The 22977-nt window shown below is 40.4% G+C and overlaps 1 protein-coding gene across 5 annotated transcripts in view; it reads left to right on the forward strand.

Moving 5' to 3' along the window:
• The window catches only part of PLCH2 (phospholipase C eta 2), a 124223-nt gene that overhangs the window by 73670 nt on the left and 27576 nt on the right, over window positions 1-22977 (forward strand). For all 5 annotated transcript variants that reach the window (XM_075113697.1, XM_075113694.1, XM_075113696.1 and 2 more), the window contains 10 exons: window positions 2409-2555; window positions 2919-3162; window positions 3713-3842; window positions 8518-8688; window positions 11930-12023; window positions 15871-16074; window positions 17161-17281; window positions 19260-19431; window positions 19688-19795; window positions 22303-22461. In XM_075113697.1, the coding sequence (XP_074969798.1) occupies window positions 2420-2555; window positions 2919-3162; window positions 3713-3842; window positions 8518-8688; window positions 11930-12023; window positions 15871-16074; window positions 17161-17281; window positions 19260-19431; window positions 19688-19795; window positions 22303-22461 (1539 nt within the window). In that variant the 5' untranslated portion in view covers window positions 2409-2419. The remainder of the gene's footprint in view (window positions 1-2408; window positions 2556-2918; window positions 3163-3712; window positions 3843-8517; window positions 8689-11929; window positions 12024-15870; window positions 16075-17160; window positions 17282-19259; window positions 19432-19687; window positions 19796-22302; window positions 22462-22977) is intronic.

Below are 22977 nucleotides of genomic sequence, written 5' to 3' on the forward strand. Positions count from 1 at the left end.
CAGGCTTAGGCATGGCCCCAGCCTTGCTCCTGGGGGCTTCAAATGCAAGAGCCTCAGCTGGGCAGCGGTTCCCAGGGAAAGGGGAGGAGCCCTGCTGGGACAGGGCTGAGCTCTCCAAGGGAGCTGCTCTTGACTCGTTTCTTTGAAGGCGCTGGCTGCGCTGTCTGGGATGCTGCCAAATCCCCAGGAGGGGAACAGGTTTTAAGGGCCCAGAGAGCAAGTACAGTATAGGTGAAGGGCCTCCTCCTAGGAGAATGTGGTTTTAAGTGATTTGGAAGAAGCAAAATCTGTTAGGTTCTTGCTACAGCACCTAGAAGCGGATCGGTAGGAGCAGTGACTTAATCCATAGAAGCAATGGGAGGAAAAGCCAATACTCTGTCTCAACTTTCTAGAGTTACTGTTTCCAGAATGTACTATTTTCTTTCATCTGGGTGACAAGTAAAAGTGTGATGTAAACAGCAGACGTGCAATGCCTTTGTGATGGCTCTGGATGTAATGACAATGGGCATTCTTGCTTCTGGAGATAAGTAAACATTTGGGCTACAAAGATATTTTTTGTAGTTTGCAGAAGGCTTAGTGTTGTTCTGTCCCTCTGAAAATGTCGTATTTATACTAAAGTAGCTTCAAAATAAGGTTGCTGATAAATTCAGCTTAGCTTTGCCTCAGACTTTCTCTTGTGAAAGATGAAACATTTTCTTTACAAATCTGGTTTCCTTTCTGCAGATATATTTTGATACCTCGGTGTTACCAAGGAAGTTAGGAAGGTTGTTTGAATTTCCTTGTGCTTATTCTAGAAACTGATACTTGATAGTAGTTTGCTTAAGAGTGTGATCAGAAGGCGAATATTATTAGTTCTGCTAACTCCCCCCAATTAAGTGTGCTGCTAGCAGTTCTGTTATACTCTGCTTATTAGTGTGTTTTTAATGTGTTTTGCGTTTCATCAGTTACGGGTATTGGCAAACAGCGGCTGAATGTGTATGAATTGGGACTGAATGCTAAAATATAATTCTATAGACCCACTGGGCATTTTGGGTCCTAATCTTGTAACTGCTTCAATAGGGAGAGGAGTTTTTCTGAGTTTGCGTGTTAGGATTGTTCACAGGCTTGGGAGCAGCTGATCTGGGTAAGTATTTGTAGAATTGAGCTTCTGAACTCAAGATGCTTATAAGAAAATTACAGGTGTTCCATAGCACCAGGTTATGGGCTACAAATCCAACTTTGTGAGCATGCAATGTTATTTCTAACTCAGTCATAAAGAACTATATTTAACTCATATTTTGGATCCACCCGAATGCAGTGTGGGGATTTACTCATAGTATATGTTATAGGACAGGAAAAAAAATACTGATAGTTCTTTATTCATCCTTATCCTTGTAGAATCTGAGTGCCTTACACAAAACATTTATCAGTGCAAATAATATCTGCTTGGTATTGTTCTTTCAGCTTCTTCCCCGGAAGAAAATTCTGGAATCTTTTTAAGGACAACAAAATATTATTTATGTTAGAGAAGGCAAATCAAAATAATGCCCCCTTCTACTTGTTAGGATTGTTGTTTGGCTGACTGGTGTGGGATAAAATTACTCTGTTGTTGACCCTAACTGGAGGTCTCTGTAAGGATGTAGCCTTTGAAGCTGGCTTCATCTTTGTAGTCATACACTGGATTCGAGTCACCCTCTTGCTGTTAATTTTTAAAGCAGTGAAAATGGTTTAACTCGTAAGTCAATTGTTAATAAAAGCCTCTGAATTATTTTTAGGGTTGCTAGAATATTTGTGGTGACCAAGTTGGGTAATTACTTTTTTTTTTCAATTGGGTTTTGGATAGACAGAATGCAAACTAAATAGCTTCATAAGAAGCCGTGGTAGTTCTAAATGGTGACACCGCTGACAGGAACTCCAGACTTTACAGAGAGCAATGTGAAAAAAACTTGTTGAAGTTATGCCACAAAGTTACTGGATATTTAAGAGGGAAAAACATGAGGCCTAATGAAAATAATTCTCCTGGCACGGATGGAACTGTGCTAGTTTTTGCTGTCCAAGGAGCCGAGCTTCCAGGAGAAATTTCATACTGTGTCCAGCACAAGTTTTACATATTGTAGGAGCTCAAGGTAAGCGTTTGGGGTGGTCTTAAGAAGCGTATGTACCTTGTGCCAACGCCAACATATGTATGTTTCATACCTATTAATATGGGAATGAAAACTTCCACATTTACAGATCAGTCCACAGTTGCCAAGAATCTTTCTGAGTTTTTGATCTGATAACCTGACCTTTTATATTAGATGGTACAGGAAATCTGACCCTTTGACCTGAACTGTTAATCGGGCAGCTGCTTAATATATTTTCTTCCTGTAAAGGCAAATTTAAAAGGAGGAAAGTCTGACTTACTGATATAACTTGATTTCTCTCTTCAGTGGAAAGATGTATGAGATCCATGCAAGCCGGTACCCAAATGATCAAACTCCGTGGCAGTTCCAAAGGGTTGGTCCGCTTCTATTACCTGGATGAGCACAAGTCCTGTATTCGCTGGAGACCCTCTCGAAAGAATGAGAAAGCCAAAAGTGAGTGTCAGCCCCAGGACCTTTCTTCTGATTCCTCCTAGGGTCTTGCCCTCTTGCAAATGAACAAGCATGAAGGATTTGGTTCATTCACAGGTGATCAAGAAGAATGTTGAATTTAAAGGGCAGTAAATGATTTTTTTGATTAATAGTTTATGAAGATTAGGTCACTGTTGTTAGCTAAGCAGGTTGCAGTAGTGTAGTATGTTGTAAATGAGTTGCAGATGAAACCTGTGTGAATTGGGGACCTTGCCATGTGAGGTTTGGGACCTTGCTCTACAGGACTTCTCTACAGGATAAATGCATCCTGTCTGGTCCAGGGCATGCACACAGTCATTAATGAACTATGTGCTTTTGTCATTCTAGTTTCTATCGACTCTCTTCAGGAGGTTTGCGAGGGGAAGCAATCGGAGATCTTTCAGCGCTATGCCGATGGCAGTTTTGATCCCAACTGCTGCTTCAGCATCTACTATGGAGACCATATGGAATCTCTTGACCTGGTATCTTCCAGTGGAGAGGAAGCACGCACCTGGATCACAGGGTTAAAATATCTGATGGCAGGGATCAGTGATGAAGACAGCCTCTCAAAACGCCAAAGAACCAGAGACCAATATCCTTCTTATGCTACCTGAGAGTATTTCCCGGTGGTGGAGAGCTATCAATAGCATAGGGATTCCTCTAAGTAGTTGTTTTGCTAAAAGTAAGAACTAGGCTCAAAGCTTCAAAGCGGTTCCCGTTGCATTCCCTGCTTGCAGAGACCGAGAGGAGTCCGTGAAGAGGATTGTTCTGGGCAAGATTTGGAGACGAATGACGAGTGGACTGAAAAACATACAGGTATATTCTTTCATCTGTTACTCCCTGTGTAAAGCTGTCCGTTTCATTTGGTTATACACGACCAGGTGTTATGCAGCATTGCAGTTTGCTCAGACGTTAGTTTTTCTGTGCTGCAGCATGGGTAAATAGCATGTGTTGTATGTTGAGCAGAGCAAGTCTAGAAACTGTTACTGAAATAACGAGTAGAGTTTTGTTACATTTTACCTTGAACTTCATTTCGTCCCCAGCCTCATAGACAGTCTTTCCTGACATGAAATAAATCATATATACATAATCTTCAGTTATATTCCTTGATATTCCATGCTCTTCCTTAACTCCTGTTCAATGTGGTTGAAGCAGACATTTGATGAGGCAGATAAAAATGGTGATGGCAGTCTGAGTATTAGTGAAGTGCTCCAGCTAATGCACAAGCTGAATGTGAACCTGCCCCGGCAAAAAGTCAAGCAAATGTTTAAGGTAAGAAATGAAAATATTTTTTTTTCTAAAAGGACAAGGATCGAGCTGCTAGAGAATTAACAGGAAACCTAATAGGAGAGATTGTAAATACTTTGGCAGCTGGTTTGTTTCCACTCTACTAAGAACATACTACACAGTCCATTTGGTAAATTGAAGAGACCTCCAGAAACACGTCATAGATAAAATTCATAGAAGACGACATTACACCAGGTACCTTCTGGTGTTACACAACATAAAGGGACACAATAAAAAAATTGCTTTTTGCTGTACTTGTTGATACTTGTTGTTCCTGGTTTGATAAAGTACTTATGGAATGAAACTGCCTGGACACGTATGTGTCCCTGTTGCTGTGTGGCTAGAAGACCACTTTGAAACAAATAGTCCTTTTGGTATTGCTGAAGAAAAAGAAGAAAAATTCCTGTTTAATTTTTAATCTTACTCTTAATGCACTAGGACAAGAACTTTAGAAACCTTCACTCCTATGAAATAGAAATCTGAAATTATATCAGCCTCTTTGGAATCATTTTACTGATTCATACTAGTCAATGATTGCTTTTATTTTGACATGATCTCTACTAAGATGTAAAAGTGAGGCTGTGTTTATCATTTAGGAGGGCTCTGTGTCATTCTTCTGAATTTAGTGTTCCCTAGACAATTACCTACCTGTGTGTGAAATTGATGGTTAGAAGTGTAAACCCTAAGATTCAAGGTTTAGATGGTGTTAAGAACCTTGAATGAAAAGCACTTTTGCTGGCGACAGCCACTAATTATAGAATTGTTCCATTGCTAAAGAATAGTAAAAACTAAAAAGGAACAGTCAACTGAGGCTTTATGATGCAATTCATAAATACTGTGCAAATAAATGTTAGTATGTTGGCTCTTGTTCCTTAATAAACTGCCATAATATTGCATAGCTCAGTGAGTCCTATGTGCTGACCTCATGGAAACATGGTTTCCTTCCTCAGTGGCAGTCAGCATGAGTTCTGAGAAGTCAAGTATTTTAACATGAAACTGAACAACAATTGGCTGTGTACAGTTGGATGGATGTTTTTGTATTCAGTTTGGACACAAAGCTGTCGTTCTTATATTGTAACTTACTCCTGAGAAAAGAAAGGGAGGCAGAATTATCTCTTTCCTTGGTTAGAAGCCAAAGTAGCCACTGTGTTCTGCCAAGGACGTTCTTCATAGACCCACTTTATGGCCTCTTGGTTATGGCCTCTTAATAGCAGAAGAAAAGAGTGTTAGGGAATAATTTGGGGGAAGCTCGGAGTGTAACTTGGAAATCTTCTGACTAGTTTAACTGAGGAAAAATGGGCCTTGAAAACCTTCTTTCTCTTCCATGGCTGTACATATTTATTCTAATGCCTCTGGGTTGAAGGTATTTTTAACTTACATCTTTCTGCTCTTTCTTTCATCCTGCTGACAGCTGATGCTGAAGCCTGCCTGGTTGCATCTTATGTGCAATGTAAATTCCTTTGTGTGTCCACAGTGGTAAAATATGCTCAAATGGAGCATGGAAAACAGGATAACTCTTCAAATCACAGCAACCCAAGGTTATTGGGAGGGAAGGAAAGGCTATTGGAAGGTCTCCAGTAATCAGCTGGTACAGGTTGTCCTAGTGCATGCATGAGGCTGATATTTTACCCATCATTTGGGTGAGTTGTTCTTTAGGAGCAGAAAATCCTACAAAAAATGAGTTTGCAGCTAGAGGGGAAATGTGAACAGAAGTTTAGAAGTACAGTTAAAATACTGGAGTATTTTTTTTTGTATGTTACTGAATAAAAGAGAATTAAAAGGTTTATAGCACACAGGTGCCCCAGGAAGCTGGGTGCTCATTATTCTCGGGCTGCTCTTACTATGCCAGCCCTCATTTCGGTTACTGTTTTCTGTTTCTGTTGAATTTTGAAAGTAGATCTGTCCATGCTGTTGCACACTGTTGCATTATAACACCACAGACAATTCCAAATAGAAAAAGAAAATTTTAAAAGGAGCTAAATGCTAGTCACCAGGAACTTGCCTTTGGTTTTGTTTGGGGGAGGAAAAAAAGGTTAGTTTGTGTCTTTTCCTTCTGCAGGTGATAAATTATTACATTGATGGATTAAGACCTTTATGGTTATGACCCTAAACAATTTTACATGAGGCTATTGCATTAAACAGCAGTTTGTGCAAAACAGATATCTTCTTCCAGCTGAAAGTTCTTTAAATTGCAAAAGTACTGGCTATTGGGACAAATCCTGTCTCTGCAAGGGTATACACTTCTGTGTAGGTCCTGGCTGTTTCCATACACAAAATTGTTACCTCTAGGGTGCAGTCTGTACCTTCAGAGAGGTGAGGACTTTTCAGCTACTTTAATTTTTCTGATGCAATGTCTAGACAGAGAATGTATGTACCTCAGGGAACATAATGTACATTTAGGTGCCTGAAAATCTCACGGTTAGAATGGCAGCTGTTTGAGCACCACTACAAAGTCATGCTAGCCTAGTGATCGCTGGATTTTCAATAATTCAGTTCTGGGACACATTCCAGGCTTAAAAGCCTTTAAGAATCACGCATATACAGCCAGAGAAAACCACCAAATACCAGCAAATACTAGGCTTACAGAGGTAGCTCAGCGAAGAAATGAATTGAAAAGCTCATTAAAATTAGTAGGTTGAAGTGACTATCGTTCCAGGACGAACCATTAGGTTTCATGCAAGCCAAATAGAAAAGATTGCATAAAACTTTCCCAGGAAAAAAATTGTGCTGATTGTATGCTGTGTTCTGGTTCTACTGTTTGTAATCAGTGACAATTACTACCCATACCGGGTGCTTTAGAAATGCTGTTAACAAAGAAGAATAGGTTTGCTTTTTCCACAGGCAATGCATAATTGAAACTGAGCTGGTCTCAACTGAAAACACAATTGCTATTTGGTAGCTTAGAATCAGAATATTAAGCAGCCTTGAAATTAAAAATCAAATATCTCGGTTAATGAAATAGCTACACCAAGTATTTTAAGATATAATAGGGTAGATTATATGTAGTTGTTGAAGAAAGTTACCTTGAATATTAATTTTTCTAGTTAAAAAAGTAGTGAGTTTAAAAAAATCTTGCCATAGTTACAATTGGAAAAGCCTTTTTTTCTTAGCTACATCTTGCTCACAAATGCATTCATATTTTCACCTAGGGCTCATTTCTAAAGGAGCTTCTTCTATGACTTCATGACTTCCCATTCTTGCAGTCACTTCCTCCATAACGCTGTCAGCTTCAGTGTTGTGGCTGATAGAGGCTCTGAAACTTCTGAAGTGTGAGACTGCAAGAGAAAAACAGGGAGGTCTATCAAGACTAAAGAGTAGGGAGTAAGTGCTGGGTGTCCTTTGTGAACAAGGGAAGAGGAGGCTGTTTGTGTAAGTTTTTAAAAAACCTTTGTGGGTGCGTTAAAATAACCTGCAGGGATACGGCAGTACGTCGTTCGTGGGCAAATAACTGTGAATTGATGGCAGCCTCCCGGGCAGAAGTGCCTTGTGAAGGCTGCTCATTGCTGCTGTCCATGGTTGTGAGCGCTTATCAGCATTTTCCTCAACTGGTACAAGTACACGTGGATGGCAGTATGTGAAGGAAATTCAGTGAAAAACATGAAGCTTTGGTTTGCCTCATTTATTTATTTTTAAACATTGTGACCTGAAATATGCTTAAACATGTCTACAGCGAAGGTGAGCAAAGCACTACACTGAGATGCTGACTACTTCGTTATTGAGGACACAGCAGGGAGTGCTGCAGAAGCTTTTTTTTTTTTTCTTCCATAAATTATGCAAGTGCTTTCTATCCTGTTTGGGAACCATTGCAGCTTTCCTTTTTCATACTTTCCCCTGGCAGAATTTCTCATTCATTTTTTCATGCTTCTAGGAACAGGCTTTTAGGAAACACAGTAGTTCCATAATCTCTCCTCTGAATAGTTGTATCATTGGGCGGATCCCATTGTGATCAGACTCTCACAAGCGTTCTTTGAAGAAATTCTATCCCCACTGTGTGCAGATGGTAAGCAGTAATGCTGATACAACTGAGGGTGCTTTGGATCAGCCAGCTGGGGTACCTGACCCCAAAAAGAACCATGAAACATACATGTTTGGGGGATAGATATACCAGAGAATATAGTGTCATTTACTGATGCTGATTTACTTGCAGAATTAGTATTCTTGCAGATCTTACTAGTTTATGGACATGGATTAACAGACATCCTCCCAAATCCTGACTATAAAATTAATTTCAAGATGACTTGGGTTCTAATGATCTTCTCAAGAAAATACAAATGGGTAATTCTGCCAGGCATATGCATGTTCTGTTCTCTGTTGTGGGGTATGCTGTCTTACTTCATTGCCATAGATAGAAGTCCTTCAAGCAGGGTTCCCTGTGCAACAATAAAGACCTTGAAAGTTCTTTCTTGGCTTATGCACTAATGCATACATTTAAGAGCTTCAAAGGGGAAAGCTGTGCAAAGCATTCATATGACAAGCATCAGCCTGATAAAACCAGTCTGTTCTAGCAGGCCATACAGTGAGTAGCCACGTCAGGCAGCGTCAACCTGCATTTGATTTCAGTGTTGCTTTTTTTCTCATGCAGGAGTTTGTTTATTTAAAGTTTGTTCATGCGATGGCTGGGCAACTGGGTTTCTCATTGCCTTATTGCTGTGTAATGCAGGAGGCTGATACAGATGACAACCAGGGCACGCTGGGCTTTGATGAGTTCTGCGCCTTCTATAAGATGATGTCAACACGACGTGATTTGTACCTGCTAATGCTCACCTACAGCAACCACAAGGACTACCTAGATACAGATGACCTGAGACGCTTTCTGGAGGTTGAACAGAAGGTAGGCCCAAGCCAGGAAGAGTCTTCCCGTCTGCGTGCCTTTCTGTTTGCCACTGGGGGTGCACTGCCTTTTAAGAGGGGTGGGACCTTTGTTGTCATGCATGTGAAAGACAGAGAGTTAGATGCCTCTTGATTTTCATCTTGTAGGCTGGCATGACTATTTCTTGAATCTTCTTGCTCTCGCACCCTCTTTTTTTCTGTAGGCTCTCTTTGTGTGCCCCCAGACAGAGTCTCTACAGTTTCCTTCTTTTTTATGCATTCTCTTAGGACAATTCCATCAATATCTGACTTTCCCAAGTATTCACAGAATCACAGACTGATGGGGGTTGGAAGGGCCCTCTGGAGCTCACCCCGTCCCACCCCCTGCTGGAGCAGGCACACCCAGAGCAGGGGCACAGGGCCACGTCCAGGCGGGGGGTGAATGTCTCCAGGGAAGGGACCCCACAGCCTCTCTGGGCAGCCTGTGCCGCTGCTCTGGCACCTGCACAGGGAAGATCTTTGCATCAGTAGCCTGGTACAAAGATGCTCTTTCTGGCTTTGCTTTTGACTTCATGCATATTCCATGATGAGGCACTGAATTACTTTGTCACACTAGCTCAGTTTGTAAAGTGGAAGATTATGTTTTGAAGAAGTGTTGAGAGGATTATTTGTCTCTGGGAAAGTTTTTTGAGGAATATATAGTAGTACATATTAGTTGCCTCTTAGTGCTTTAACTCCACTGCTGCTGTGGGTTTTAAACATTTTGCTTTTAAACATTTACAGCTCTTAAAAGATGTTAATTTGTAGCTTTTTGATCTTTGCTATTCAGGTACTGAAGTAAACCTATACATTGTGCTTATAGTTGTTTATACACATTCAGCAAAATATCAGCAAACTGTGTGCTGTATAGCAGTAAACGCTACCCGCTTGTGTTACTGCATTAAACAAGGGGGCTAGCCTACCTCAGTCACATTCCAAATTTTGTCCCTCAGTCATTTGTGCACATTGAAGTTACAGAAGTCCATTTTTTGAGAGTTCATATATGTTTTCATTAAGAAAAGAAACCAGTGTTGATATAGTCTTATCTTCTAATGGTAAAAGATAAAAGTTTCTTGTCTCTATGTGTATGGGGCACCACCTACATGCCCAGTGATCTGCTTCCTCTGTCATTGGCTTGAACCTTTATGGCATTAGGAATCATAGCATCATGGAATAATTAAGGTTGGAAAAGACCTCTAAGATCGTCAAGTACAACCGCCAGTGCAACACCACCATACCTCCTAAATCATGTCCTGAACTGCCATGACTATATGTTTTTTGAACTACCTGGATGCCTAATATTTTACTTCTATCCCAAATACCCCGTGGTCAGAATAAGTTTGGGTCTTTCTGGTACACGGTAATTTGGCAGACCAGGAAACGGCAAGGCATGTGATATCGCTTTCAGGAGGACATTCATCCGTTGGAACAGTTTGCCTAGAGAGGCTGTGCAGCCTCCATCCTTCGAGGCTTTGAGGACTAGACTAGGTAACCCCCTAAGCTAACTGATGTGACCTTGTAGTTGACCAGGATTTTGGGCTGGATGACTTCCTGAGGTCCCTGAATGATCCTATGATCTTTCATCTAGAGACTTGTGGAAGATTCTGAAGTGAGGAAAAATAATTGGACAACAAGATGCAGTCAGTGCAGGAACAAATGCACTGGATCGTCTTTGTCTTTTTCCTCTTGTGATGTCTTTAGAAGCTGCATGCCTTTTGGTCATAAATCTCCATCAGTTTCAAAATTGTCTATCGAATGAATAAAAAAGCCCCCTCTCAGGCAGTTATCCTTTCAGATAAGTGGGGTATGTTTCCATTTCATTGGTCAATCAATGCTCTAGATGGTGAGAGGAAGATGAACCCTTACCACAGGACACAAATCAGCTCAGCTAATGGCTGATATGGACAACTCATGCCTGTGGGGCTTCTCTCCCTTGCCTAGTGCTGCCCTTTCTCATGAGATACGGACAGGGAAAACAAGTGTTCATTCTGTGCGTTTGAAACTGTACCAGAAAAACCTGCTGTTGTTCCAGAGCTTTTTCTTTTGAACTCAGCAAACCTAAAATTTATGGGCAAATAAAGGGTTAGGGTTTTTTCCTTCCTCCTCTTTTACATTTATTTATTAGGTTTTAAACTACCCCCAGAAAAGGCATTGATCTGGCAGCAGATATGCTGGTGGTTTGATTTCCCCCTAAGCAAAGATTCCACGTTGCCAAAACAGTCGTCAACTCAGTTGCTTTATTGGCAGTCCCCTCTGGTGACAGGGGCTGTATTTTCACGTCAGGTACAGCATCTGATGGAAAGGATTTGCTGGACTGCTCAGGACAGGAATATTAAATGATACCAGGGTAATAATTAGAGGATAAATCAACAGTAAATAGCAGGAATATTAAATAATAGTGATAAAATTGAATTATTAAAACATTGCAAGGTAAAAAAGCTACAGCTTATCGTAAATGGCCCTTTTTAGATAAACACTAACATTTACAAACATATATTTCCCTTTGTACTCTTCTTTTTCAGTTGAAAATGCAAAACAACCTTGAAGTTAGCAGATTTCCTTAAGGAGCTTTCTAAGAGCATCATGTTCTTTTTCTTTGTTACCCTGCTAGTAACTGATTTTTCTGTCTTCTGCATGAAGATGTGCCATTTTCTTGTTTTATTTTAAAGTAAAAACCTTTTGATAATGCAAACTAATCCTTTAATCCTACAAAATAAGAAATCCCGTTGGTTTCTGACAAAGCTCGTTCTCTTCAGATGCTTTCTGTGCCTAATGACACTCTAAACAGACATGACCTACAAAGCAGAACTCTGACTTCATTGACTGTGATCAGACAGCTGCCAATAGGACAGAAACTTTTCACAAAGCAGTCTAGTTCTCATCTGACCTGACACTGATTGACAAGAGTGAGAATCTCACTGGGTAACTGGAAATCCTTGGTACCGCTCTGGATGAGTGGCACTGGCACAGGCTGCCCAGAGCAGCTGTGGATGCTCCATCCCTGGCAGTGCTCAAGGCCAGGTTGGACGGGGCTTTGAGCGACCTGCTCTGGTGAAGGTGTCCCTGCCCATGGCAGGGGAGTTGGAACGAATGATCTTTAAGGTCCCTTCCAAGCCAAACCGTTTTATGATTCTATGATTTGGCCAGTTGTTAAACTGTACACAGAGAAGAGCTGGGAGAAACTGTGATTACTAGTTAGCACTTAATTTTTGCTACTTTTACAGATGACGAATGTGACTAAAGAACACTGCCTGGAAATCATCAGCAAGTTTGAACCATGCCTGGAGAACAAGAAGGAGGGGGCTCTGGGGATTGATGGTAAGCTGGCTGGTGTAGCTTTTCTAGGAGAGGGACAACTATTTAAATGCTTATTAGAATATTGCATTTATTTGCATGATATATAGTCATAGAATTTTGTACTGTTTTATAGAGTATGCTTTTTAGTAGGTTTTTTAAATATCTATTATTTGACGAGGAACTTAAAGGGAAATTGGTACTCTTTGGAAGAGTTTTAAAGGTACGTGTGATGAAACAGCAGTCATTGAAGGTCAACTGGAGCTGATGTGTCCTTATTTGTGCTTTTGGAAAATACAGTAGAATTGAGCTGTATCATTCCTGCAGGTATTTCTGGAAATCCTTTAAGTTTTAATAAGAGGAGTGACGTGATCCAGAGTAAACATGTGAAGTGGGATGATAAATGAAATTTGTCTAGTATCATGCTTTGATGACCTTCTGTGCTAAAGCCTTCTCTCTGAATATAACGATGTTGTAGCGTCATGGTGGTAGCTGTTATTTTGAGGACTGATTCTAAATCCTTTCCCCTAAATAGTAAATGTTCTGCCAGATCTTGTTGACTCCAAGGACAGAGCATGTTCCTCAGGAATTAGATTCTGTGCAGAAGCTCTAGGACCTTTTGAAAAATCAGTCTTGGCCATTTGTGTGGGTGTGTTGTCACAGTGAAAAGTGGCAAAATATAAGTTCAGTTTTGTTTACTGCACAGAATCGTAGAATCGTTAAAGTTTGAAAAGACCCTTAAGATCATCGAATCCAACTGCTAACCTATCACTGCCAAGGATACTAAACCGTATCCTCAAGCACCACGTCTACCCTTCTTTTAAATACCTCCAGGGATGGAGACTCAACCACCTCCCTGGGCAGCCTGTGCCAATGCCTGGCAACCCTTTTGGTGAAGAAGTTTTTCCTAATATCCAACCTAAAATGGGGAGTTTCTGGTATATTGCGTAAGGTGGGGTTTTTTTCAAGAATTGATGGTTGCTTAGGATAGGTTCAGGTCTTTTCTACTTTCAGACTAAATTTTCAGTTTATGGTAAAGCTTATACTAATGCCAAGTGAGTGTAGCAGGTGACATATTCGTGGTTTTATTTTCTGGTGCTTTACAGTCAGAGGCAGTCACATGAATAATGAATAACCAGGTTCATTATCTTGCCTTCCTCATGCCTAGAAAAGTCAGACTAGGCTTTTCAAACAATTGTAGTTTTTCATATGGGAAAAAATTTTTTAAAAGCTAGCTTGATCTATTAAATGGCTTTGCCTAAGAATGGATGATAACAAAACAGTTGATAATTTATGGGTTAGGATTAGAGAGCAGTCCAACACAGGTGACATTCTGCTGGGTGTCTGCTACAGAACTCCTGATCAGGAGGAAGCAGAAGATGAGGTCGTATTGAGACAACCCGGAAAGCTTCACATTAGCAGGCTTTACTCCTTATGGGAGGCTTTAACCACTGCAGTATCTTGCTGGAAGTGCAACAGAACAGAACATATCTAATCTAGAGCTCAACTACTCAGGAGATTTCTGGAATGCATTGATGATAGCATCCGAACAGAGGTGACTGAGGAGCTGACGAGGGGCACGCTGCTGGATTGGGGACTGACAAAGGAAAAAGAACTGCTTAAAAACCATAGATATGTATCTGCATGCAAATACACGCATGCACATGTGTGCGCATGCACGCACGCACAGAGAAGTTATTCTTTTCTTGTCTTTGTGTGTAGTTGATACTTTAAATCCCACTTGTCTTCCAGAAAACAAATCAGGTGCTGCCTAGGAAGACTGAAATACAACAGCTATGGAAACTGAAGCTGTATGTTTATTCCTCAAATTTTTACAGCCCAGCCAAGAGCATCCTGCCCACGCTTAGACCCACTTCAGTAGTAGTAAAGTAATAGTACAGTGTTCTTTGCCCATTCATATTCATTCCTCTGTCTGTATTGCCTTGCGTCCTCAGCTGTGATGGCTTGTATCATGGAGAATCCTGGCCTGGCCCGTGACAACTAGCTCATTCAACATAATCTGGCAAAAAACCGCTTACCTTCCTCTGTTGATCAAAATACAGCACTGTGTCAGTACACTTCTGAGTGTGTAAATCCTGGACATCTGTGGGTCACACTGCTGACAGTATCTTGATTCATTCATATTTCTTCCTCCTAGGGCTGATAGATCCAGTTACTGTGAACTCATTATAACAGTCTTGATATTTTATTTTAACAAGTGCTTAAAGCAAACAATAGTGGTTTTTCAGAGGCCTCCCTAACAGTGGTGTGTGGAATTAATCTTGTAGCAGCCGACTGGTTTGTAGTAAGAAGAAAATATTAATTTGCCAAGTCATTAGCTGTATGTTTGCTGACATACACTGTGCCCTACCAGTTGTTCATGCTATCTGCTCTGATTTGGTTAGTCTTTTGGTTTCACTCTAGCTGTATTACTGGTTTGCTAGTTGATCATGATATGTGCCTTGAGAGACTCAAATATTAGGCCAGACCGAGGCTCCTTGGCACCATTTCTTAGTGTATTGTTCAAAAAGTTTTGGCTGCTATTTGTATCTCTCAGCTTTTTTCATTTAATAAAACCTTCATCGACACAAAATGTAAAGTCTATAAGAACCATCATAAAGGTGACATTTTATCTTCAATTTGATTCAAGCTCCATTTCTCTGTATTCTGTAGACCAGTATTCTGAGGCTGATTTGGAGGACTGGAGTTATTTTGCCTTCTGTAGCAGAACACCAGTCTGTGCAGTCAGAGAGAGTGCGTTAAGACCTTTAGAAGTTTGGCAGGATTTTTACATGGGCACTGTTTTATTTATGGAATAATGAGTGAAATGTCAGGAGAATTAGAAGTCTTGAAGCAGAGACCTTTTGCATAAAGGTGTCATGGCTGTCAGCAGCTGTTAAGCCAGGATGTGAATGGAAATCTCAGTCTTTCATTGGTGGTGAATGAAAAGAATTTTGGGGAGACTTGAAATGGAAGTTACAGTTTTTAATGTTAAGTCTGTCGTGTGAAAGTGTCTGTGTATATGTGCACAGGTGACCTGAGAGCAGGGATTTCATACAAAGATACATACATAGATGCAAAGATAAAAACTGTAACTTGCTAAAACTTTGCTTCTGAACAAGAGCGGTGATTGCAGCACAGAAATTGTCCAGGTGATGTAGTCTGCATGACTTGCAAGCATCCCACTACTTCGGAAAATAAATTCTTCTGGTAGTATCACTGAAAGTGCTACAGATAATCAGTGTTTTGGTGTCAAGTCTGGAGTGTTACAGTGAACTTCAGTCTCATAAAGTGACAGTAATGTGATACTGCAGCTCTCTCCCATCCACATGCACGCGGTGTCATATCAAAATTAGAGACTGTTGCTTGTACAAGCCAATGTGTGGTGACGTTCTGGTCTTTTTGGGAGAAATAGAGGAGGGGAGAAGTATCTCCCTTGCTTCAAACTGTGCTGGGTCACTGGAAACTATCTCTAGGCTGTACACAGCACATATCTTTCAACTCATTTCACTGAGAAGCAATGCCAGGATATGACTGCAGAGCTCTGGAGGCATTTATATGCTACGTGACTTAATGTCCCAGCAGAGTCTTTTGACAAAAATTATAAGCCTAAAATGTCAGTTTGGGTTAAATAGACATATTTTTTCAGGGAAGGCAGAGCAGGGAAATACACAAAGCAACTAGAAATTTCTTGAAAGCAATAATTGCAATTGGTCATTGTGGCAGTTGGGTTGTAGCGGTTTTATTTCTTTATCTTACATGTTCATGAATGTGTTGGTGAATGTAGGGATGCATTTTTAGGCTGGTTTTAGGAAGGCTACGGCAAGAAAAAGGACAAAACTGTATTATTTATAGTATTGTTTGTTTACAGGTTTCACCAATTACATGCGGAGTCCATCAGGGGACATATTCAACCCAGAACACTATCAAGTGAATCAGGACATGAGTTATCCTTTGAGTCACTATTTCATTACCTCTTCACATAATACCTACCTCATGGGAGATCAACTGATGTCCCAGTCCAGGGTGGACATGTATGCATGGGTGCTACAATCTGGCTGTCGTTGCGTAGAAGGTAAAGATCAAAAATAATCATCAGTAGGCTCTGTAGTTTTGTTTCTCCTCTTTAAAGGAAGACTCATTACTTCTGCAGAAGAAATGGTAATTGGGTAGAGGAAAAAGCCTCATAAAAGGGTGTCTTCCCTTCATAAAGAACAAAAAAATGTTGCCATATAATGGATAAATTTATTGAGCAAGGAAATAAGACAGACTTTTGAAGACTAGTGTTGTTGGTACTGAGGAAAAATATTGTAAATAAAGTTCTGTAGAGAGGATATTAACATTCAGTAGAACGTATTGGTGTATGTACTTTCTAGCATGTGTATGGCAGCCGATCGGGCAAATAGGGCAGAGTTCCTGCTACATGTAAAAGGAAAGCCGATATTTCTGATAAGGGAAGTAGGGTTCTGGTATGTGAAATGTTGACAGTCTCTGCAGTGACCAGGAAGCCTTTATGTGCAATCCCTTCTGTAGTGCCTTTCTGAGGCAGTACCTGTTTCATAATAATCTTAAATATCCTGACCATCAAAGTGTTTTCACAATTTTTCAGAAGGCCAATATTATGGTTTGCTCAGGTGAGATTGTGGACATGCCAATGGGTGCTTCAGAGGAGTAAAATATTTCATGGAAGTATGATTGTAAACAAGTATGAGGTTAGGCAAAATCCAAGGAGAGCTAGAGATGCCTAAGTCTTGGTTTTGCTTGTGGTGTGAGAAGCTTGGCCGAGATTCTCTGCTTTCCTTTTCAGGCTTAACACTAGTATAATGAAAGTAATGCTATGTTATGTCAGTCTCTTTTCCTGTCATAATGCTCCTCAGCACTTGTTAAAGGAGATCTTTTTTGCTTGGGGCTTTCTCAAACAATGGGAACATTCATCCGTACACAGTAGAATGTCAAGGCCAGGAAGTGCCTTCAGAGGAAGGATGCTCAGCACAGTGAGGAGGGAGATGATGGATGAAGGGTGGGAATAAACCTATACCCTGCTTTGTTGGGTACACGTCTGGCTGGGTTGCTGAAGGGAGTTGCAGGGTCTCGTAGTCTTCCCCAGATGGTGGCCCCAGATGTTACTTCTCTGATGGGTGTCATTGTTTCTGTTCTACAGTTGACTGCTGGGATGGGCCGGACGGTGAACCAATTGTCCACCATGGATACACTTTGACTTCCAAAATTCTCTTCAAAGATGTGATTGAAACTATCAACAAATATGCCTTTATCAAGAATGAGTATGTATACAGCCTGCCAACTTTTGAGTCTTGGGGCTAGAACTGGAGAGTTCCCAGACATCCTTGTAAAGGCAGTCAGTGAAAATCAAACCTGTTTCTACATATGCCAGGCAGAGTTCTGAGTTGTTTTCTGTGGGGAGAAAGCCCTCAGACAGAAATAACAAGGCAAAACTGACTGAGGTGGGGCATTCTGTACATAGTTGTGGGGCTGTCTTTATCCCATTCATAGAAGACAAGAGGATCAACATGTTTTGACAGTGACTATTTTTAGTGAATAGCCGACAGTTTAACCACCTGTCTCCAGTGGTTTGTACTCCATTTGTACTCCAGTGGTGTCCAGATTACCCTTGGTTGCTCCAGGGATAGGAAGCAAGTCAGGAAGCAAAGCAATACAGAGAGACAGTAGCCCAATTGTGGAGAAATCAGACTGTTCAAGAGAAATAGGTTATTTTCCCTAGCTGTACATTGCTCAGGAAGTCAGAGCATTATACAATGGGAAGTTTCATATGCCTTGGCAGTACTGTCCTCCTCCTGAGGGTCAAAATGTGTGTGTCAGCCTATCAATTCTTTTTTTTTTTTAAGATAAATGAATTTATCTCTGTAAAAATTTTCCAGTAGCTTCTCCAAAGCAGTCCCTCTGCCTTTGTTAATAGAGCTAAACATGCACTGAAATTTCAGCCCAGGTTAACTTATTGTGAGCCTGACATTTTTGGAGTTTGCCTGAAGGCGTGGTAAATAAAGCCAAGGGAAGTTGGCCAGCAGAATATATAGCAATGCTTCTCGAATTGTTGCAGTTCTGAAAAGTTTTACAGAAAAGTTAACTGGAACTGTGTTATAACTTACTATTCGTGGCGGGTTTTCTTCTTGGTAAGTATTGATACTCAGTCAGAGTTTGGTACTGAACAAAACATAGTTCAGACTTGTAGGTGTTTGCTTGCCCTGGGTAGGCTGGGGGCATAGCTATTGGTAGGCTGCAGATTCAGCTAAGGAATTGCTTCAGGCAAAGCTAGGAATTTAACTATAATCATTAATTGGGAAAGTTTTGTCCTGCAGGCACTGTCTGACTGAAAGCCTCCTTTTTCCTGATGAGGAGCTAATGAGGGCAGGTGTCAGGATACACATCTTTTTATTCATAATTAGTTTTTAATTAAGGAATCCCTCGTAATTCAGCCCTACAAAACTGCACTGTATACTGGTTTTGGTGCTTGTGCTAAAAATGCAGCATCTCTAAATAGAAATCCATCTTCAGTATGCTTTTATATGGCACCAAACACACTGGAATCGATGTTTCACAGATGTTATCTTGATGCCTTTCAAACAACCAGGCATTGTTATTTCTTGGCCTCAGCCTGGAGAGTCAACAATAAAAGAAAATCTAGAAGTAATACTGTCTTTGTAGAAGAGGCTTTATCTGCAGGTGAGTGTGTATGATACACCCCTGCTGCTAGCTAGAAAAGTTGCCATAGAAGAACTAACAGAGCAGGTTTATCACTTGGTTGTTGGAAGCGGGAAGGTAAAGACAAAGACCCTTTGGGGATCTTCTCAGTTCTTGGAACCCTTGTTTACTTTTACCTGTGACAGTACAAAAGGGCTGAAGCACTGACTGGAGAGGAGAGTCGAAGGCACTGGCTGTTTAGGTTTTCCTTATGAATGGCTTGCCAGAACCTCTTTGATAAGAAGTGGAGGTCAGGACTGGGTGGTCTAAGCAGGTGAAAAGTGTGCTCTGGAAAAAAACAAACAAATGCATCGCATCAGATTGCAGAAGTTTAATTATTGTGTGGCTGTCAAAAATGGACCCTTCAGTTTGGAGTGAGTAGTGGGGGTCGGTCCTGTGTCCACACTGGTTTATCTAACCCCTGTGGCTTTCTTTGGTGGTGATGCCTGTTACAGGAATGGCTCAGACAGTAATAACCCTTATCCTCTTAATGCTATAAAAGCTAAATTTGCAGCTGATGATACTTGCTTATGTCTCTGCCAGGTACCCTGTTATCTTGTCAATTGAGAACCATTGCAGCGTCATTCAGCAGAAGAAGATGGCTCAGTATCTTACAGAAATTCTGGGAGACAAACTGGATCTGTCTTCTGTGCACAGTGATGATTCTACCAAGCTCCCTTCACCAGCAAGTCTTAAAGGAAAGATACTGGTTAAGGTAAAAACCTGTTTCGTTTGTTCCATCCCTCTTTTTGCTTGTGATGGTTATGATTTGTGCCTGGTTATCTCTTATTACTTAACTAATTTTACAAAAAACAGTCTTTAAGGACCTGGTACTTAAGGTTCTGAACAAATGTCTTCTCAATCAATAAGAACCTGGTTGCTGCTTTGAATAATTTTTTTTTTTTTTTTTTTTAATGTGTGATAGCAAGAGCTGCATGCTTACCTGCCTCTGTAATCATTTTATCTTCTAGGGGAAAAAGCTTCCAGCCAACATCAGTGATGATGTGGAGGAAGGTGAAGTTTCTGATGAGGACAGTGCTGATGAGATTGACGATGACTGTAAACTAATGAATGGAGATGTAAGCTAAGTGACCATTTCAGTGTAAATGTATGTTAAGTTTTCCCATCCCAGTGAGAAGAAACATTGTAAGAGTTCTCTGGAACGTGGATGTGGTCTAATCTTTGGGATTGGTCACAAGTCTTTTAGGTTCTAAACCTTCATGGGGACGGATTTGTCGAAAGTGGGTACTGGGCAGCACCAGTAATCAGGGTTACGTTTCAAGTTTGGAATTTTGTGTCTTTTAATATCATAAATCTCATGACTCTTTACTGCATCATAGTGTTCTTCCCCTCAAATGCAGAAAAGAAAAGAAAAAAATTCTACTTGTGTCAAATTGTGGTCACTGTTACAGAGCGGCCCTTTAGTCTGCTGAAGGCTTGGTTTAATTGATTTTTACTGTAAGGAGGTGTTAAAAAGGAAGAATATTTTAATGTCTGCTTATGTCTACATCCTTTTAAAAATAATCTTTTTGTCACTTTAATCTTCTGGCAAAAGACATTGCATCTTACAGAAACAATATAAAATACATGGCAAAACCATTTAATAACATAAACTAGATTGCCTTGGAGAGAGATTGCATTTTCAGTCCTCTCTCCCTCAGGCTATTTCCTCATTTTGTGTTATGGATTTGATCCTTTTCATCTAAAACTAAAAGAGAAACTTCTTAATGAATAAGTCTACCAAAGGGGAAAAATAATTTGTTTGGTTTTTTAAATTATCATGTTTTAGCATATCACTTTTCAATATTTTAAAGCTGAGATCTGTGATGTTTTAATGCTTCATGTTTTTTGACACTTTCTTATTACATGGTGCATCTTTTCAAAGTGGAAGGTATTGTACAGCCAGTGGTGATACAGTTCCGTCCCGCAGGCTTTCAGCTATATCACATCAGACCTGGTGTCATGGCATAACCATTTTGAACAGGGAGGAAATGAGCTGAAAGCCAAACCAAAAGCTTTTACAGCCCACTTAGGGGCTACCTATGTAGTTGACTGTACAGGGAAACTAGAACTACGCAAGCTGAATACAATGAGGATTGGACATTTCTTGACTTTGAAACTTCACTGTGATCAACAATGTTCACTCAGCCTGTTTTCCTGTGTTTTCTAGTTCTTTTATCTTTATTCCAGGCATGGCAGACTGTTTATAATAGCCAAAGGAAACAAGGCAGGTGATTTGACAACCCTGCTGAACTCAGGGGCGCTGTGGTACTTAAGATCCTGATTTTGCAAGTTTTCCAGATGATTTATAGACTTAAAGATGGTTTGTTTCGAGAGGATCCTGATGCAGATACTTGAACATGCAGAAATGTTAACAGATCCCTCATTGCTAGAAATTACTTTTGCCATGATTCTTTTCAACTTAGCCCACACGTATGCCATTGAAAAAGAGATGTCAAATAATGTTTAGTGTTCTATTAAATGGATGGAGAAATAAATGCTGGTAAGAAAAGTGTCACCTTTCATAGTGAAATTAGGTAGTAACGTTATGGCTGGGTGTATTATTCTCACTAAAGGCTTGGTAGGTGTTGCTTTGCTGACCTCATTGTCTTTGTTACTAATAGTTCACTTTGCTGTGAGGTTTACTGATGCTTTAAATCTGAGATTTGCTACATCTGGTTTGCTTTCCAAGCCAAATTTTTAAGAGCTCAGAAAATCATCGCTTGTTTCATGACAAATCTAACTGCAAATTCTTAAAGCCTACTGAGAAAACAGTTTGTCACCTCTTAAAAGACCTGGGATTGTGAGTTTATGCCTCATGGATGAAAAAGAAAACTCTGGATTTTTATTTTTGTTTCCCCCACTTCCTCACATGGGCTATGATATACACAGAAGGAGGGAACAGGAGTCCTCTTACGTTTTGCCCTGAACTGCTGAAATCAAGATTCTAAGCTTGGCCCACCCCATCCAGCAGAATCTTGCATCTGTTGTAGCTGCAGAGTCAACCCTGACAGAGCATCCGAATGCTCTCCGCCAGCCCCAATGTGTGAGAGAAATACCGCTTGCTCAGTTTCCACATGTATCCATTACTGTTAAATTTCCGTGAAGAATAGCTTATTGGACAGCCCAATAGAATCGATCTTTTTTTTTTACTAAATATGTACGACAAAACGTAGCATATATTAATCCAGCTCAGCACGGGGCATCATGCCTGTAATAACTATTTCTATGTTAGCCTTGTAACAGACGTTACACATGAATAGCGCTGCTACCAGTCAGTCTTGGTTTAATTAGAACTGGTTTAATCAGTTTTTAAAAACTTCTCTTATCAGTTTATTTTTAAGCTCATCACTTCAAAGAATCTGTTTACACTTTAGATCCAACATCTACTTCAGGGCCTCATGTACTTCCACGCTTTACGCTAAGTCTGATACCGAGCTGCAGGTCACTGCTGCACATCATGCAAATGAAGAACCTCTTTTTTTTTTTTTCTTGCAGATGACATTTTAGTTTGCCTTAATCCTGGGTGGAATCACTAAGACTTTTTTCATCATTACCTAGTTTAATGATTCTGTTTTGTTCGTAGGCATCTACTAATAGGAAAAGAGTGGAGAATATAGCAAAGAAAAAACTTGACTCACTGATAAAAGAATCCAAAATCCGTGACTGTGAAGATCCAAACAATTTTGCAGTTACCACTCTACTATCGTCGGGAAAGGCTGGTCTGAAATCAGATAGTAAGAAGGTGAACATGTTTTATTGTACTTCACGTACCCCTACACCTGACTGTTGTTTTTGTCCCTGTAGCTACATAGTACTGTTATTTCATAACAATAATTCTTGTTCTTTCAAAGGTGGATGTTGGGCTTTTAAATCTGTTTTGAGGCTCCCCAGTAAAGATAGCTCAGTTTATCTGAGGTGAACATTAGTATCATAGTACTAATGAAACTAAAGAATGCTCAGCACTTCCTTAAAACAAGATAGTGTGAGTCACACGACGAATTTTGTGGAGCGTCTTTGCCATTAGGTCCCTGTCTCCTCTGGGTTAACTAGGATAATACGACTCAAGAATAACCAGGTAGTCAAAACATTCACCTGGGATGAGGGAGATCCAGGTTCATGACCCCAGTCAGGCTTAGGTGGAATGGGGATTTTGAAGCTGTTTTCCATTCTTGGATGACTGCCCTGACCACTGCTATTTGGCTGTTTCAATATATGAGAAAATATATTCTGTAATATTTCCTGTAACATTTTGTCATGG

The sequence above is a fragment of the Phalacrocorax aristotelis genome, chromosome 19 (assembly GCF_949628215.1).
Source record: "Phalacrocorax aristotelis chromosome 19, bGulAri2.1, whole genome shotgun sequence".
Classification (NCBI taxonomy): Eukaryota; Metazoa; Chordata; class Aves; order Suliformes; family Phalacrocoracidae; genus Phalacrocorax; species Phalacrocorax aristotelis.